At 46.1% G+C, this 18251-nt stretch overlaps 1 protein-coding gene and 1 long non-coding RNA gene across 7 annotated transcripts in view; one reads left to right on the top strand and one right to left on the bottom strand.

Annotated features, from left to right (window-relative positions):
• Positions 1 to 68: 68 nt before the first annotated feature.
• Positions 69 to 18051, bottom strand: LOC311519670. Of its 2 annotated transcripts, XR_014711340.1 has the most exons (4): positions 17734 to 18051; positions 16805 to 17041; positions 9748 to 9957; positions 69 to 9094 (listed from the first exon to the last, which is right to left on the bottom strand). It is a non-coding gene; the product is annotated as an uncharacterized lncRNA (long non-coding RNA). The 2 variants fall into 2 exon arrangements; XR_014711339.1 differs by having other exon boundaries at positions 69 to 9957.
• MAP7D2 (MAP7 domain containing 2) overlaps positions 17590 to 18251 on the top strand; it is a 124240-nt gene continuing 123578 nt past the window's right edge. For 2 of the 5 annotated variants that reach the window (XM_084626256.1, XM_084626253.1), the window contains exon 1: positions 17590 to 17759. In XM_084626256.1, the coding sequence (XP_084482382.1) occupies positions 17708 to 17759 (52 nt within the window). In that variant the 5' untranslated portion in view covers positions 17590 to 17707. The remainder of the gene's footprint in view (positions 17760 to 18251) is intronic. The other 3 variants (XM_084626257.1, XM_084626258.1, XM_084626259.1) reach the window with 3 other exon arrangements.

Below are 18251 nucleotides of genomic sequence, written 5' to 3'. Positions count from 1 at the left end.
ACTGAAAAATTTTCTTTGGTATTCAGCTTATTTGCAAAACTTATTATATATTTAAATAATTTATAAATAATTTTACAGTCCTACTGACTTTTGAAAAAAGAAAATATATATGCATTACCGACACATCCTTCCTGCTCCATTGGTTTGGATCGGGTCTATTGACTTTTGTAATCCTTATATGCCTCAATTTCCAGCAATTCAGGATCTGATTTTTAATTAACAGTTTCATAGAGCCTGTAGTGAGCAGGAATTCATAAACCATTTCCCCCCCTTCCCCTTTATCTTTTCCCCCGAGTGCCCAAACAGGATCTTGAACACCTAACATGGTTGAGTTCTTAAAATTTAGCTGGAGGCATGGCACAGAAGGCTTTTACTACATACATCGGTCCTGTCTTTGCTTGTGCTGTTTTCTCCTAATACCAATTACCTGTGAATTGGCTGGGTGTCACAACAGATAAAATGTGGGCATTAACTTTAGAATGCTCGAACTATCCTTTGGAGAAGATTCAGCTGTGATGACTAAATCATCCTGCCTGTCCACTTACTGAAAGGACCGCTGTTAGGGAACCTGTACCTTTTGTTCAAATGTATTGTAACTGGGAGGAACGAGCCAAATTTTATACTGATTATCTTCATTTGTTTCAGGGAACTTTATTCATCATACCAATTTATTACCATCTGTATTTCAGCTTGGGTGCAGAACTGGGCCTGTCAGTCACTGGTAGCTGGCAAATGCCCTGCTCCCTGAAATTCTGCCCGTTATGTGCACCCACGGTGGCAGATGGCACAGCCAGACCTCCCTGCTGCAGAGATTTTCTGAGGGAAAATTCCCGACTTCGTTTCAAATTTCTGACTAATGTTTTGGCTCAGCAGATTGGCTGTCTGATTCCTGTCTCTGTTCTAGGGCTTCATTTGCATTTTAGGGAGATTGTCCCCTCAGCTTTTTCTCCATCTTAAGCATTTGCAGTGTTTGGTGCATTTTCAGAGACTGAGCAAGGCTGAGAAAAGCCAGAGGCAAATGGAAGGGTCTGTTCTTGCTTCACTTGCTTATAGTGTCTCATTGTGGAGCTTGACTGGCTTTATGGGCAGGGTGCAGTCTCTCTCAGCCAGTCTAAACAGGGTTGCTTTAGCGCCCCCCCCCCCCCCCCACCTCTCCTGGGCAGGATTGGAAAAACTAGGGCAAGCAGTTCCCACTCCCATCTTGATGCTAGAAGGACAGCTTGCTAGATGGAAGATTGCTGTTAAGTCCTTGGAGTTCATACCACCAACCCTCTTTTTGACTGTTGAGCTCAGTCACATCTTCTCACTCCCCTCAGTGTAGATGGTGGAGGATAGTGGACTCAGCACAGATACTGCTGATGGCAGTGAGGAGTCATTGGATCCCGCTCTTTCCGACTGCCACCATCTCTACAACAAGCCTTTTAAAGGATCTCTATTGATATCCCAGGCTGAGGTCTACAGGGGAATTGCAGGCCCATCTGGATCTCCTTCAGTAGAAAGGGTAGAGCTGAGCTGTCCATCCTCAAACCCCTGGACACCAGTACCTGCCTTGAAAGCCCAAGGATTTAGAAGAGGCTCATGTGGGGGAGGAAGGGACAATAAATCTGACCACTTTGAGGAGAGGGAGATAGTTAACCACTTGAAATACTATTGAAGCAATCTCTGGGACTGGTTTTGCTCCCTTTAAATACAATCAGCAACTCGTTCCCCTGCTCACTTTCAAAGTGTACAGTATGGTAGATCAGTGCAGAAGAGACCAAGCCAGAGCCATGTGGTAATTCCTGTGGCTGTGTATGCCTGTTCAATCCCATGTGTGCTTTTAATGATCTGGAAGTCATATGGGACCTATCCCGTAATTCAGATTATCCCCTCCACCTCTTTATCACATCCATTGACATTGATCAGGGTCCCATTGTGTATCTACTGTTCTGCCAACTGAATGCAGAAGCAGGGTTTTGTTTTAAGAGAGCGCCACTATTTTTGAATTAGGCAGAGTGATCTGATGCCAACTGGGTTTAATGGAGAGATTAATTCATCTCTTAATTCAATCCAAGGAATAGATTCAAGATACAGGCACACCAGCTGCAGGAACCAATGAATCAGTGCATCTTTCCTTCTCTAGATACCAGACTTGTTTTGGTTCTAGCCCTCAGTGTGTTTGACAGCTGTTTTCCTGAAATAAGAACAACATGATCACCTGATCCAAGAATGAAAATCAATTTCTCTAGTCCTGGGCAGAGCAGTTTCCCCTCTGTATGTGTACTGCCCATCAAGGGGGAGATGGATGCCAAGGCTTACATGTCAGAAGTTTTTCTCTCCACCCCACTCCCCCCCGCTCATCTTAGCATAGAATGTGCATCCAGAAATATTTTCATTCAGTGTAAGTCAATGCGGTGGTGATGGACATTTTTTGCATCTAGAAAGCAGTCACCTGCTTTGTGGCCTCTCCATGTACTAGATTCAGAATGTGAGGTGGTGAACAACCTCTTTCAAAGCCTAGCAATGTCTGTGCTGTATATCTTCCTACCTTTTCATAGAATCATAGAATATCAGGGTTGGAAGAGACCTCAGGAGATCATCTAATCCAACCCCCTGCTCAAAGCAGGATCAATCCCCAATTTTTGCCCCGATCCCAAATGGCCCCATCAAGGATTGAACTAACAACCCTGGGTTTAGCAGGCCAATGCTCAAACCACTGAGCTATCCTCCCCCCCGTTTTCTATTTCCCTAGAACCATACAACAGATAGGAAGGAGAAGCAGCAGTGATACTATTTATGCCTTTTTAGCTAAAGAAGCTGTGGCTTTCTGGCCTAACATGAACCATCTGATGTGTCTGTCTCAGAGGATGTCTGCTACTGCAAAAACCTAATCCTCCACCTGGAATCAGGCAGGTTCAGAATGGATGCTTGGATAAAGTTCATGGACCCTAAAAGAAATCAACAAATAGAACTTAGTCTTTTGGCTGGAGCGAAGTCCATAATTTAACCAAGTGAAATGCAGCCCTGAGTTCTTGCAAGAGGGTTTTAAGCAGGTGTATAAGCATGAGCAAAAGCTCTAGTTCTTGTAGTATAATATTGTCAGTAGGTTCAAGAAAAATGTTTTGCACAAATCCCAACATTAAATGTTTTCTTAGGACAACACCCTTTTTTCCAGTCTCTCAAGGTCATAGAGCATAAGTTTGGACCCTCATTCTGCTCCTTAACAGCACTACCTGGACTGAGCCCCTGCAGGAGCTGCTGTTACATTTCCTGTTCCTGAAAAGGCCTCCTGCTAGCTACTATCTTCAATCAGATGACTTTTGAAGTTTGGAGCTTTCTTATGTAAGAACCAATATCGTGCTCTTAATGCAAGGATGTAGCCCTTAGAAGTGTCATTATCCGCCTTCCAAAAATAAAGAAATATTCTTGCATCTGTTAAGCATGAAAGTCCAGTCCTTAGGAGCGTTGACAATCTCAGAGTTGAGAAGTCATGAGTCCTGTTTTGAGGTCTGTTAAGCAAAGTTGCAATAGTCTTGACTCATTAAAGATCATACGGTATTCAGACAAAAAGAGACAGTTACAGAGTTTTTCTACTCTCTCTATACCAGGCACTAAAATGTCTCTTCCACTCACCAAGTCTCAGGCCTGTCCCTGCTACTGCTTTTAGGCACTGTTAACTAAGAGAAGCAAATGCTCTTAACTATATTGACATCTTTCATTACATACCCCATCTATTAAAGAAATCAGTGTTTGTGCACACTTGTTAAAAATCTCTTACAGCCACATGGAATTCTAATGCACTTGCACTGGCCAGTAGAACCAGGACAACCTTATTAGTCATGCTTTCTAAGTGCTTTTATCTCAAAGAACGAGTTTATTTGTTAGCCCCATCTGCACCAACCAGCCAACTTGCATTAAAACCTCATTGTGTCTCAGAACTTCATGCTGCAGTGAAGACAGAGTTAGGCAATCACAAGTTAGTCATCTCACTTTTGTCTAGCTCATTAGAGTGTGACCCCTGCTGCAGAACAGCAGTTGAGTTCTTCACACTTATTGTCATGCCACATACCCAGTCATGAGAAACTCAGAAATTTCTGGGTGCACGTTACATTGTTCATAATATCATAACCCTGTGCTGAGGAACACTTTTTCTGCCTGCTGCGGATTATGGGCAGAAACTATAAACCTGAGAAATTCATGTTGTGGCAGGACACATGCAGGTGTGTTGTAAAGTATGAATCTTGCTTGCCCTCAGAACAGAACCAACAGCTGCTGCTGGTGGCCATCTTACTTATAGTATGCTTCAGCCACTGAGATGGTGGCACGTGTTCAGAGGTGGCTTTTTACCCCAAGAAGACAGTGGTGGTTTGCAGTTAGAAGCAAGAGAAAAGGTCAGTGCCTCACAGAGATGGAGGTATGGACCCAGTTGATGCTGTCTTTCATGGCAGACTCTTCCCTATTCAGACTGCCACTTCTGGACCAGTACCACAAGTGTAGAGTGGTGGGGCTATATCATAATGGAAATGTGGGGTGACCAGCAGTTGGCCCAAAACTTTTTTATGATGAAAGTAATGTTCGTGGAGTAGTGTGAGAAGCTCACTCCTTGAGTGCCACCATAACTTCCAGTTGAAAGGGAGTAACTGTCCAAAAATATGTTGCTATCACCTTGTGAAAACTGGCAACCCTAGATTGTTACACATCTGTGATAATCTGTTCAGGGTTGGCAAATCCGAAGTTATCACAGTGGTCATGGAGATTTGTAAGGCAATTTATTGCTTTACTGCAATCCAGAGAGATTGAATTAGGAAGTATCTCCAAAATAATTGTGGAGTTTAATTGAAGTGAGTACATTATCTGGAAAGGATATTACTATACCATTTTGCAACCCTAGTGGTTCACCATGGTAGATTTGTGGATACCGACATTTGATGAATGCATGATGCCAGGGTATTTCAGAGGTCTGAGCTATTTCAGCAGGCAAGTTTTATTCCATCCTCGTGACAGGCATCAAGGGGTTGTCCATGCCAACTGTGATTTTTAGACAATCCAGCCTACCCTCTGTTGCCATAGGTGGTGATGACTTCTCCTGATTTCTACCAGCCTGCCAGAAGACAATATAACTACACACTGAGCAAGAGCAGGATGGTGGTGCTGCTTAAGACTTGTTTGGACAGTAGCATGTATCATGCCATGTGATTATGATGTGCTTTACCATATACATGAGGATAAGGAGGAATATTTTGGGACAATGGGATGCTTACAGACATCCACCTTGTGCTGATGGAGGGTCCATTACAGCAAAGGTGATACGGGGTGCTTTGTATGTCCGTGGAGCTAACGGGGATTAATGCCACACCTTGCACCAGAGGGTGAAATTAAATGTAGTCTTGTATGAAATAAATGTAGTGGACTTGTCATTTCTGGTTGTGTACTGTTAGCCATTGTAATTCCAGACCTCAGTATGTGACCAGATAAAGCTTTATAGAAGGTAAACATATTTGGGCAGCTCAACTGCCATTACAGTATTGAAAAGGTGTGCAAAACAGAACCAGACAAATCAAAACCAGCAACAATTGCCTGCAAAGATATCACAGTACAAAACATTCTAAACATCAAAGAGCAAAATAAACTGAAATGTTGATAGGCAGCGTAATATGTCATTGGGATATCTGTCCCTTTTCCCATATTGGAATAGGAGTGCAGTGCAGCAGATACTGCTGATGAAGCATGTTCCCATAGCTTATTGACTGATTTCCTCCCTACCCCCACCCCACCCCTCCAGCTAGAGTTGTCCATAGGACTGGGCATAGGTGGTCTGGGGGTTTATGCAGCAGAACTTGAGGCCAACTGACTCGTGATCCCAAAACATCTCTGAGATGTCCCTCTGAAATGTCATGTCTCACTCCCTCATCTCCCAGTCATAACAAAGATACTCCACCATCATATCCGGATTGCTTCTTCAATGCCAGGTCCTCCCTTTGCATTACAGCTTGCTCTAGGTCCACTTGCCAGTTCCTGAGCTTCATTTCATAGTGCTAGTCTGACAGAGCAGTCATTCTGCATCTCCAACAGCAGGTCATCCCTGGGCCTCTGTCACTTGGCCCTCAGATTCTGCAGACAGGCTCACAGCTTTTGGCATCCTCCCTTCCCTCCTACATTTGAGAGTGACTCAGAGGTTCCTGATAAAGAAAAAAGTCTGTGAGTGTCCTTGAGTCCTACTATGATTTTATACTCTTTATATGTAGCTGGAAATAACAAAAAAATGCCACTTTTGATCTCCAATGCCATTCCTTTTGCTGCCTCATGTGCCTGTTTAAAGCATGTTCTCAGGAAAAGAATAGTGTGCTTCCATAAATTTCCACTTTAATAGGGAGATGTTTTAAAGGTGAGGCAGCCAGTCTTAGTGAAACAACAGCATTGGCGATTATTTCAAACTTATTGCAGGCTGATGTGGTCATGTTGGAAATTCCAGCCTGGAGGAGAGAGCAGTTATTTCAGGCCTCAGAGCAGAGACCTGGTTATTCAAGGGAAATATTTCTGCACTTTTATACCAGATGAACTGAAAAATAATGATTGAAGGGGTTTGTGAATTACAGAGAAGGCAGAGGGAAGCTTACCTTGTCCAGAAATCTAGTAGCCCACTTGGAATTTCTACTGTGTGAATACTTTACTATTTCTTACAAATGGACCAAAATAAGATCTGCAATTAACTGGCTGCTACACCAGTGAGAGGATAATACCACATGGTGTCTTTAAGGACTGCTCAAGCAAGCTATATTTTTTCAGGGCTATGGCTGCAATGCTTTTAGTCTTTTGAACACTTGCACTTTTAGTCTTTTGAACACTTCTATTGATAAATTGGTAATGCTATAAGGCACTGTAAACTGCTCCTTTACAAAAAAATTTTTTTCTTTCTAGCTTATTGAACAGTGTGGACTGTTAGGAGAAAAGAGGAGAGATAGTGGGAGATGGAGGGATGCAGGTAACAATACTGGATCCATCTGCAATTAATGCAAGATTGGGACTAAAGGCTAAAACCCACTCAGATATTTCTGTTGTTGTTATAAAGGATATTATGAAATATCTGTGTCCCTGTCTTACCCAGCTGAAATGCTGTGTTCTCTTCTGGTTTGTTAGCTAAGTTAATTGACATGGTAATTAAAATGCTCAAAGCCACCGGAGCTTTGTCTACACTAGGTTCTCCCACTGCTGTTAACAGTGGATGAGCTGATTTGATGGAAGCATAGACAGATTATTATTAATTAAATTCTTTGTAGAGTGGGTGAGGTCACCCCAATCCCCCTCTTTTCCTTCTTACTCCCTGTGGCCAGTCAGAGCTCCCTGTGTGGTTTTTCTTGCATTCTTTTCAGAATACTTAGCTCTCTACCTTCCTTGAAGACAGTAAGCTGTTGTTTAGTACTCAATAGATAGGGTTTATTTTCTTTTGTTTTCTTTCAGATTTTAGTTCAGTGTTAGGCACTAGTGACATGCAGCGCTTTGCCAGACTTCAAGCACTGCCTATTGCCTGGGGTATCTATCCCAAAATAGTGACCCCGACTCCGACCCCCCCCCCCACACACACACTGTCTTTTGTTCCTCAGCAAGGGGCACATCAAGGAGAAATGCAGCATCTACCATTCTGTCCAGAAAAGAATGCAGATTACCAGAGAGCTTCGTCTCAAAGTAGTACCTCATGGAGCAGGCAATGAGGCCCACCTCAGACCCAGGACCTTATGGCAAGTGCCCTGTCTCCTATGCTCAGTACGCTATAATGGCTCCTGTTGTGTCTGACAGACCCCCAGATTCAGACTGTTCTCCACAGAGAAAGAGGGGTCAATCTTCCTCTCTGGGACCTCCTAGAAAAAGGACCTACAAAACAGACCACAGCCATTCAAAGCTGAAGAAGGACTCTTCTTCTTCAAGAAGGGATGTGAAACAGCATCAGGACTCTTCAGGTACTCATGGTAGAGCTGGGTCATCAACCCATATTACCCCTGTACTGTGATGAAAAATACCAGTACTGTACTGTCAACTCCAGTACTGTCTGCAGGATGGCCATTGAGTCTGGCACCAGTGGACACTATCTCTGCACCAGCTTTATCAGTACTGACGATCCTGCAAGTTTTTGAGGTAGCAAAGGATTTGCTGTGCCTTTCAGTCCTCTCCTGTGGTGCAGGACTCCATTTTGCTGATGATGCCTCCCACTGGTCCAGGCCTGTTGCAGTCCTGGGCTTCTGCTCAGGGACTGTTAGTGGTAACAATGCCCAGAACCAACTAAGAAATTTGGCAGCGATTTGGCCCCAGTACCACCCTCAGCACCAGTGCACACCATGCCAACTTCAGCTGAGTCCCCAGCCTCGGTACCAGTTGTATTACTTCTTTTGGCCCCTGCAGCTTTTGTATTATGACGTTCATTGGAAGGCATCCTGTCTGTGGGCTGTTCTTCAGCACCGACTGAGGGTTTCCCAACCTGGATGTATGATGACTGACCATCAATGTCTCTGTAGTACCAACAACTTTGTACTGACCTCAGTGTCTGTTCAATGGGTTATGGATAAGTTCGGTCACTCAATGGCTCCATCAGCCTTGGCACCTCTGATGCCCACTGACTGTTTGGATGATTTTTTTGCAATCTGGTTCAGAGTTCTCCAGTACTTCACTGTCCCCTCTTAAGCACAGATGGTCTAGCAACTCCTCTAGGCCACCTCCAGAGGGAGAGCACTGGTACCAAGACTGGAGCCAACCAGATGGTAGAGACAGATCATTGTGTCCTGATACTTACCGGCTGCCCAGGCCTTATGCTCTTCCCCAGTGGCCTTTTTGGAATCCCTGGGCTGTTTCTCAATTTCCCCCAGGCACCACTCACAGACTCAGTTGAATGGAAGGTCATCAGACTGTCCAGCAAAACAGCTTTTAGAGCCTCTTACATTGGAAACACATGGAGATACTGTTCCTCTTGAGCAGCCAATGCTTCAAAAGGGCCAGTTGTGGGAGGAGCCAGTTCCACATCAGGAGGATCCTATGGCGCGAGTTCATCTGTCCTCTTCCTTGCTTGACAACTCACTGATACCAGAGTCGTCTTCTCCAGTCCTAGAGAACTTTGTCTTCTCAAGACCTGCTGAGGAGAATGGTGGTGGTGTTAGGCATACAAGTTGAGCTTGCTAGAGAGAATACTGACAAACATTTGGACAGTCTGCAGGCAGTTACCCCGGGAGGGTGGTCCTCTCAATTAATTATGATCTTCCAGAGCTGTCAGAGGCACTTTTTCAGTGCTACTTTAAGGCACATGCTAGCCTCCTTAGCTCCTCCAGCTAAGTGCACAGACAAATGTTATATGCCAAAGCAGAGAGTTTAGTGCTTTTCATAGAATGATAGCATCATAGAACTGGAAGGGAACTCGAGAAGTCATCTAGTCCAGTCCCCTGCACTCATGTCAGGACTAAGTATTATCTAGACCATCCCTGACAGGTGTTTGTCTAACCTGCTCTTAAAAATCTCCAATGACAGAGATTCCACAACCTCTCTAGGCAATTTATTCCAGTGCTTAACCACCCTCACCGTTAGGAAGTTTTTCCTAATGTCCAACCTAAATTGCAGCAAGGGCAGTTTAAGTCCATTGCTTCTTGTCCTATTTTATTCCCATCCTGCCCCTAACTCCCTGGTGGTTACTGTTGCTAAGGAAAAGTCACATCAAGGGAGATTTAAATCAGCCCCCAAAGAAAAAGAGCCCAAGAGATTTGATCTGTTTGGGAGAAAGATTCATTCCACCTTCTCTTTCCAGATGCATATAGCTAACCAGCAGGCCCTGTTAGCCAAATATGATTTTGTAAACTGGGATGCAATGTCCAAATTTACTGAAACCTCCAGAAGATGCAGGGGATGAGTTCAAGACTTTCCTGATGGAAGGTTGCATTGTAGCCAAGACATTCCTCCAGTCTGCGCTTGACATGGTGGACACTTCTTCTCGGGAGATGGTTTCTGCAATAACAATGAGCACCTCCTGGTTACAGAACTCAGGGCTGGCCTTACCATGAGGCGAACTGAGGCGGCCGCCTCAGATGCCAGATTGTGCGGGGGCACCACTAGGACCCAGAGTGTAGAAAATTGTGTCTGCGGCTGGTGCATATGTGATGCACAGAGATGGTGGAGTGCTGTGCTGGAGGAAGGAGGGCACAAGAGACATAACAGGCAGGCAGTAGAAAAGGTGAGAGGGAATAATAGAAAGTAGCAGGAGCTGCAGGGAGAGAGAGGAGGAGGAGCCTCTTATGTACCTCTCTAGCACCCCCAGGAGCCTGGACTGATTAACACCAGCTTCTCAGGGAGCTTCCTGTTTCCTGCTGCTTCCCTGAACCCACTTGAGCAGAACAGGCAGTCAACTAAAGTAGTAGGAGCCAGTTAGGCCTTTAAGACGCTGATATCTTCCCTCTTTTACCCAGAGGCCTGCCTGACCTCAAGGGCTCCCCTTCCACTCCTCATAACCCCAACAAGGCTGGGCCAAGGATCAGCCCCCCTCCTGCGGTCGGGGTTACGATAAGTCTGGCCTGCAAGGCCTCTTGGCTGGGGGTGTCTCCCTGCACTGGGCCAGCTGCCCAGTGTCCCCCCTTGCAGTCCCCAACTGCTCACACACCTGGCTCCGAACTGCTCCAGCTCCACTCTGCCTCAACGCTGATGCTGCTCTGCCTCCAGCCCCCTGGGCTGCTTCTCTGGCCTCTCTGGCTCTGGTTGCTGTAGTTCTCCTCCCAGCACAGATCTGATCTCTGGGCTGTTTCTGTGGCTCTGCTCCCAGCACTGACCTGCTCCCTGGACTGCTTCTCTGGCCAGCACAGCTCTGCACCCCAGCTCAGCTCAGGCTCCTGCTCTCTCCTTAGCTCAGCCCCACTCTGTTCCAGGCAATTCCAGCTCCCAGGGAGGATGGCCTCCTGATCCCTGATTGGCCTTCCTGCCCTGTCAATCAGGCTGACCTGGAGCATTGACCTCTCCCCATTGCTCCAGGGACTGTCAGTCTCAGGGTCCTGATTTCCCATCGACCCTTCCCCTTTCTTTTGGTACTAGCTAGCCAACCAAAACACCCCCACTGAGTTTTAGTAAGGGGCCAACAGTCCCCTTACATATGTTTTAAACCTGCTGCCCATTAATTTAATTGGGTGACCCCACTGCTTGTGTTATATGATGGGGTAAATAACACTTCCTTAATCACTTTCTCCATACATTTCATGATTTTATAGACCTCTAATGTAACCCTCCTTAGTAGTCTCTTGTCTAACCTCTAACTCAGTCTTTTTAATCTCTCCTCCATATGTAGGAGAGAGATTTTTTTAATCTCTCCTCTCAGTCCATAACCCTAATCATTTTTGTTGCCCTTCTATGTACCTCTTCCAATGGTAATATATTTTTTGAGATGGTACAACCAAGATTGCATGCAGTTTTCAAGGTGAGGGGTATTCCATGGATTTCTATAGTGCATTATGATATTTTCTGTCTTATTATCTATCCCTTTCCTAATGGTTCCTAATAGTTGTTAGATTTTTGTCTGCTACTGCACATTAAGATGTTTTCAGAGAACTATCCACAATGACTCCAAGATCTTTCCTCAGTGGTAACAGCTAGTTTAAAACAGCTAATTTTGTATGTATGGTTGGGATTATGTTTTCCAATGTGCATTACCTTGCATTTATCAACATTAAATTTCATCTGCCAGTTTGTTGCCCAGTCATCCAATTTAGTGAGATCCCTTTAACTCTTCACAGTCAGCTTTAGACTTGACTATTGAATAATTTTGTATAATCTGTCAACTTTGACACCTCACTGTTGACCTCCTTTTCCACATCATCTATGAATGTTGAACACCACAGATCCTTGGGGGACACTACTATTTACCTCTCGCCATTATGAAAACTGACCATTTATTTCTACCTTTTGTTTCCTAGCTTTTAAACAGTTAACAATGTAGAAAAGGCAGAAATGTTCAAAAGATATATCTGGTCTGTATTTGGAACACAGGAGGCTGTATCCATCCTATATGAAGTTGTGGATGGAGCAGAAAGGTTAACATCTGTAACAAAGGAGGATGCAAGCCAGCATCTGTTAAAATTAAATATTTTCCCCAAAAAAAAAAAAAGGGCTGTGTAACTTGTACCCAAGAGGGTAGAGCTGAAGAATTGTTATCCACTAATGTTAATTTTTAACAAATCTTAGAAAACTGTGGAAATTCCCTGGGCTCCCAGCAGCCACTGACCTACTCTGCCCTGCACATGGGTAGCACATGAATGCCCCTTTCAGGGAAGCTAGCCCCTCCCCACCCCTACCCCACATCCTCTCACCTGCCAGAGCCCTGAGTCCCCCACACCCACCCACCCACTCACCATGGCCAGAGGAGCTCCAGCCAAACCGTACCAACCCCTGGGCTGCCGGACAGCCCTGAGCATCAGCCCAAGTGCCCACCAGCCCAGCCCCCAAACCACTAGCCAGCCACCCCTGAGCCACCCCCTGGCCCTAGGTACCCCAGGCTGCCCTTGGCCACTGACTGGCCAAAGCAGCCAGCCAGCTGAGCCACAGCTCCAGGCTGCCAGCCTGAGCTGAGCCCCCTCCGGATTCAGGGAAGAGGGGGAGCTAGGGCAGGGCCACAGTCTGGGTTAGGGAAGATTTAGTCTCCCCTAACCTATGATACCCATTGCCCATGGCACTGCAGCTCCTTTTTATTTGAGCCTACCGGGCCCGGATTGGTTACTCCCTGCAACTCCTCCCTGATTGGCTGTGCTTCATGCAGCCTCTCTGGGACATTCAGAGGACTAACCTCCATTGCTCCTTCCAGGCAGGGCATAATTAAGCCCTTCTGTGCCTGTGTGGGGCAGCCACCCCATCACACGGCCAAAAGTCATTGGGCTCAATATAGGGCTATCTAGATGAAATGTAATGGCCTGTGTTACACATGCAGTCAGACTAGATGATCTAATGGTCCCTTCCAGCCCTGAACTCGATGAAATCTATTAAACATATTGTTTGGTGAAAGGGTACTCTTTTGTCTCTCTGGCATTCCCAATGCACAAGTGCAGTTACCCAGAAACACTACAAACAACTCAATTTCCTTAAGGCAAGTATCAATGATTTCAGCAGTTGGTGATGAGAAACCCAAAAAAATATTTCTGTGACTTGAGGGCAAACATTCCAAGCTTCCTAGGGAGGGTTTTTCTTTTTTACCTCTCCCAGCAAATGCTGAGGCTGTGTCACAGCCTGTTAAAGCATGAAAAACTAGGAGCGCTTTTGCCATTTCTTTGCCTAGCCTTGGAGCACAGAATCTTCAGTTTAATCCCAGAATCAAAAGTAATCCAAAACTCATTAAAATTCAATTTATTCACAACAATCACTGAAGCAGGGCCTTGATCCTGCAATGTGAGCCACAAAGGTATATCCTGTTATGCCTAAGATTGTTTATAATTGGAGTTATTTATTATGAGGGTTTGGGAGGGGTACATATACAGTAGAAAATAAGAAGGGGGAATAGGAGATGGAAGAGAAAGAAAGGTGATGTGTGGGGCAGAATTTATGAATACATTAAAAAAAAAGCTATGCACCACTTGTTAAAATATTAGTATGTGATAATGTAATTAAAGACTATCATAATACATACAAACAATGAGGCAAATTAAGGTTGCACAGACAAACTTAATTCTGGCATTTCCTTACTTTTGAGTGCTTCTCTTTGCAGCCTTACTATTCTTGTAATTTAGGGAGTTTTGTTTGTTTTTAAAACCTTAGGAAATTACATTAAAAAACAAATATTGGAAATATAAAAATTTTGTCCCATGGAACCATGTTGTGGCTCAACTTGGTTAGCACCAGGATTGGGATCTTTAGATCCAGAGCACAGCCCTCTACTGCCTTGAGCTACCAGCGTAACTGGCAGCATTAGAGATCTGTTCTCTTCTGTATTACCTGCCACTAGAGGAGGGGAGGGAGGATGAGATGCATATTTTGCCAGTGGGTTTCACAGCTATTTGCTAGACTGAAAAGGAATATTGAGACTAGGGAATGATGGTATCAAGTCCAGGTTCTGTAGGAGAGCATTTTCTAGTGGTTACAGACCTTTCTGCTCTGACCTGACCCCTTCAGTTTTCCCCTCTTCTCAGCTCCTGTCCTCGTCATTCCACTGTTGATATTCTTCCCCAGTTCCTGCCTGTCCCGTCCCTCAACTCTTGCCCAGTCCCTCCCTCCCCCATTCCTATCTTCCCTCTGGCTCCTGCCTATGTTTTTCCGCACTCCTATCCTCCCTCTTCTCTGGCTCCTGCCCCCCCGTTCCTGTTCCCCTCCTCTGAGCTCCTGCTTCTAACACCCTGCACCACCAGGCTTCTATCCCGTGAGCTCCTGGCCCTGTTCCTTTTGCCCCCTATTTCCCCCTTCCCCACATTCCTTACACCTCAGCATTTGTTAGTCTCTACGGTGCCACAAGTACTCCTTTTCTTCTCTCAGCATTTGAGTCATCTGTTTCTTCCTTCTGCACATTCCCTGGGCATCAGCAAGGAGAGCACTGAGAGCATATGAGTGGTCTTGCTCTCAGTTCCAGCAGTACAGTGGCCCCTGGCAGCAGCAAGGGGAACATTGCAGGGGAAGTCCTGCTCAGCCCCTGCAGTGCTAGTCTAGGGCATGTTCGGTGAGTCTATAGCTCATCCAGTGGGCAGGAAGGAGCCATGTGAGGGAATGAAGTATACCCAGTGCAGACAGAATCTTTGGTGTATTTAGCTACCAAACCACTGCGTTTGTCTGAACCATGATTTTTTTCCCCCAGAAAGTTATAAATTGGCAATAGAGCTCGTCAGTGAAATGGTTGTAAGAATTTTTTTTAACATGGGCAAAAATGCATTTTCCCCTAAGCTCATTCTTAGATCAGGATGAACCATTTTAGATTAAACATTCCAGAATAATTCAGCCTGAGGGAGATGCCCAGCATGGAAATTTTCAGCCCAAATGCTTTAACTTTGGCGCAGTTATCAACAACTGAACACAGCATTCTTATAAGGGCAACTTTAACTTATGAGCATTACTTCATGCGCCATCTATAATTATTTGATAGGAAATCATAGTTCTGTCTAGTAAAATTATTTTAATGGTATATGTAAATCAAAACCCAGTTGAATGTACTGACTTGAAAGAAATAGTTCACAAGAAAGTTCCAACAAAACAATTCACATGTAGCAAGAAACTTCTAATTTATTTGAAGTAGCATTAATACTAAAATACTGACAAAATTATGTTGCATATTGCCTTGTATTTTCATGGGGACAACTATATACTGGAAGTATAACTGCTGAGTACAAGTATAGTAGGACAGAGCAGCTGTAGGACTAAATTATCTGTTAAAACTTCATTGCTTCTATGCAAAGAAAGATTTGCTCAATCCATCTGAACAGTGCACGCCTTCCCATCACACAAATGGAGATATATTGTACTCCGTTAGTATTAAAGCCGTCAGAGCTTTCGCAGGAATTAGCGAAAACAGAGATATCAGAAGCAAAGCAGATGTACCAGCTAAACTGTATAGCTTTCAGTCCTGTCCCTTGATCACAAACATACAGATACCAATGAGAAAATAGAAGCAGATTTCAGAAATCCAGAAAGCAATTTCCATAATTCTTTTTGGAGCCTGTCATTAGATGTATGAAGAAAACAATCATACTGTCCCAGCAGAGTAAACATATTTGAGTAACCTTCCTCTCAACCCAAACAATGGAAAGAATCAGGTATTTAGAATATTGAGAAACATAACTATAGGATGACATATTGTATCTTTTTCAAGCTGTATTCCACACCAAAAAGCAAGCAGTATGTCTAGCAGTTTAGTAAGGAGCCAATAATAAGAATTTGCCATTGGTTTATCCAAGGCACTGTGTGACCTCCAACCAGTCACTTAACCTTCTTTTGTTTCAATCTGCTCAGCTGGAAAAATGAGTTAAACCAGGACCTTCCTGAAAGCCAGATGCTACAGATCGTTTAGCTTCCCTCCCTGGATAAACTAATTACAAGAGCCTAATTATCAATGTATGAAGTAATGTTGCTCCACAAAACTCACCTTTGCATGCAAAGCTATGACGCAGTGTGTCTCTTTATAATATAAAAAAAATCAACAGGTTTTAAATCTTGACATCTCACACGTAGTGTTGTCTTTCCTTTTTAAATGCCCATGAGATTTTTTTCATATTCTTGCGTGTTTTAAAAGCTCTGCCGGTATTATAATTCCTTTACTGTGGAACTGCAATGGGCCTAAACTTTGAAACAAAAATTATATACAGACAGTAACAAAGAATTGGTGAAAAGGGGAAGAAGAGAGAAACGTTTTAATGCTACTTAAAACACTTTTGGGATTCTCGTTTTCTGATCCTTTAAAAAATGCTTTTATGCGATATTTGTTTTATGTATTGATTTTGTGTATAATTAGGGAGCAAAATTTGCACACTAGCAGATCCACGCACATGGATCCAAATTCCAGATGCCACCTTTTCCAAGGAGCGTGTGTGCAGCAGTCAGAATGCACCTGAAATTTCGCAAAAAGGAGGACTTGTGGCACCTTAGAGACTAACCAATTTATTTGAACATAAGCTTTCGTGAGCTACAGCTCACTTCATTGGATGCATACTGTGGAAAGTGAAGTGAGCTGTAGCTCAGGAAAGCTTATGCTCAAATAAATTGGTTAGTCTCTAAGGTGCCACAAGTACTCCTTTTCTTTTTGTGAATACAGACTAACACGGCTGTTACTCTGAAACCTGTCACCTGAAATTTGACCATCATGATCTCCCTCTCACTGATTGTCCATGGCACTTAAGTAATCACGCACCTGGATCCAGGTGTTTTCTCCTCACTTGTCCCTAAACGTAGCAGGATCCAGGTGTTTTGTAAGGGGGAATCGTCCTCCGCACCCCCGCAAGGATTATGCCTGAGGCTGGATCTGTCCTGGTGAAGCAAGTTTTCCTGCTGCTCGGTTCAAGAATATCCATGGAGATAAACTTTGTACTTTGTACTAGAATCAGTCAAGTCAGGGCAAGATCCGTTCAAACCAATTTCCCGGCCCAACCTGGGAATCAGAAATATTTCAGAACAATGGAGAGGCCACGTGTGTGAAGGCGGAGGTGACGGCGGGAGGGGGTGTATCAAAAGAGACACGACTCTAGAAGCCCAGCTCTTGGCTACCCCATCTTCTAGGGGCCAGGCGGTCTGTCAGGCGTTATTAGCCTGCATCCCGAAGCCATCAGAGCTCTGAGGCCAGGGAAAGGCACCAGCCCCCCGCTTTGCAATTGCCTTTCACCTCCGCCCCCCCCCCCGCGGCGCGCCTAGAGCTGCCCGGGGAGGTGGCAGCTGGAGCTCGGCTGCCTGCGGAGGAGGCAGCGGCCGGGTCCCGCTTAGCGCCCACCCGCCAGTTGCGTGGCGGGGCCACGGGCCGCTCCCCAGCGCGGGTGCCCGGGGCAGGGGGCGGGCGCGGGCCGGCAGCGCGCAGCAAGCGCCGGGAAGGAGGGAAACACCTGGAGCCGCCGGAGCCTCCGCCCCACCCACTGCGCGCAGCGGGCACCGGAGCAGCCGCCGCCTCCCGCCCCGCTGGCAGCCCGCGCCGCCGCCTCCGCCTCCCGGCCGCGCGGCGTCAGGTGCGGCGGAGCGGGCAGCGCGCCTGTGCGGCGGCCACCCGGAGCGCAGCGGGGCCGCAGCCGGGAGCAGGAGCCGCGCTCGCCGCCGGCCGAGTGAGAAGATGGCGGAGCCGGGGGCTGCGCGTACCTCCCCCCCGCAGCCGCGGGCGCCAGGTGAGCGACAGGCCGGGGCAGCGGGGCTGCGGGCGTGGGGGGACGCCCCTTCCCGCGGGGGCAGGGAGCGACCCCTCCAGCGGTGTCCGGAGCCGCTCGCTCGCTCGCTCTCTCTCCCTCCAGCAGCCCCGGGGCTCGGGGGGGCCAGCGGAGCCTCCTTCGCTAGCATTAAAATAACAAAGACGGGGGCAGGTGCCCCAGTAATTCCCGGGGGCAGGGTCGCAAATAACCAGCGGGTGAGCGGGTGCGGAGGAGGGGCGCGCAAGGCCTTCGCAAGGGGCTCCTGCTCCTGTGCTCGGGGGAGGCGCAAGCTGGTGGGCAGTAGTCGCTCGTGGAGGGGCAGGGCGCGTAGTGCTCATCCGGGGGGGTGATGGCTGCATGCGGGGAGACTTCCGCAGCCAGGCACCAGTCAGAGAATTTGGAGAGTTTCCTCTATCCTAGGAACGCGCGGCCGGCTGTAAATAATGCCAGGGAAGGATTAGAAGGACCTGT

This window comes from Lepidochelys olivacea, assembly GCF_965140295.1.
Source record: "Lepidochelys olivacea isolate rLepOli2 genome assembly, chromosome: 1".
Classification (NCBI taxonomy): Eukaryota; Metazoa; Chordata; order Testudines; family Cheloniidae; genus Lepidochelys; species Lepidochelys olivacea.
This window is presented reverse-complemented; position numbering and strand designations above follow the sequence as displayed.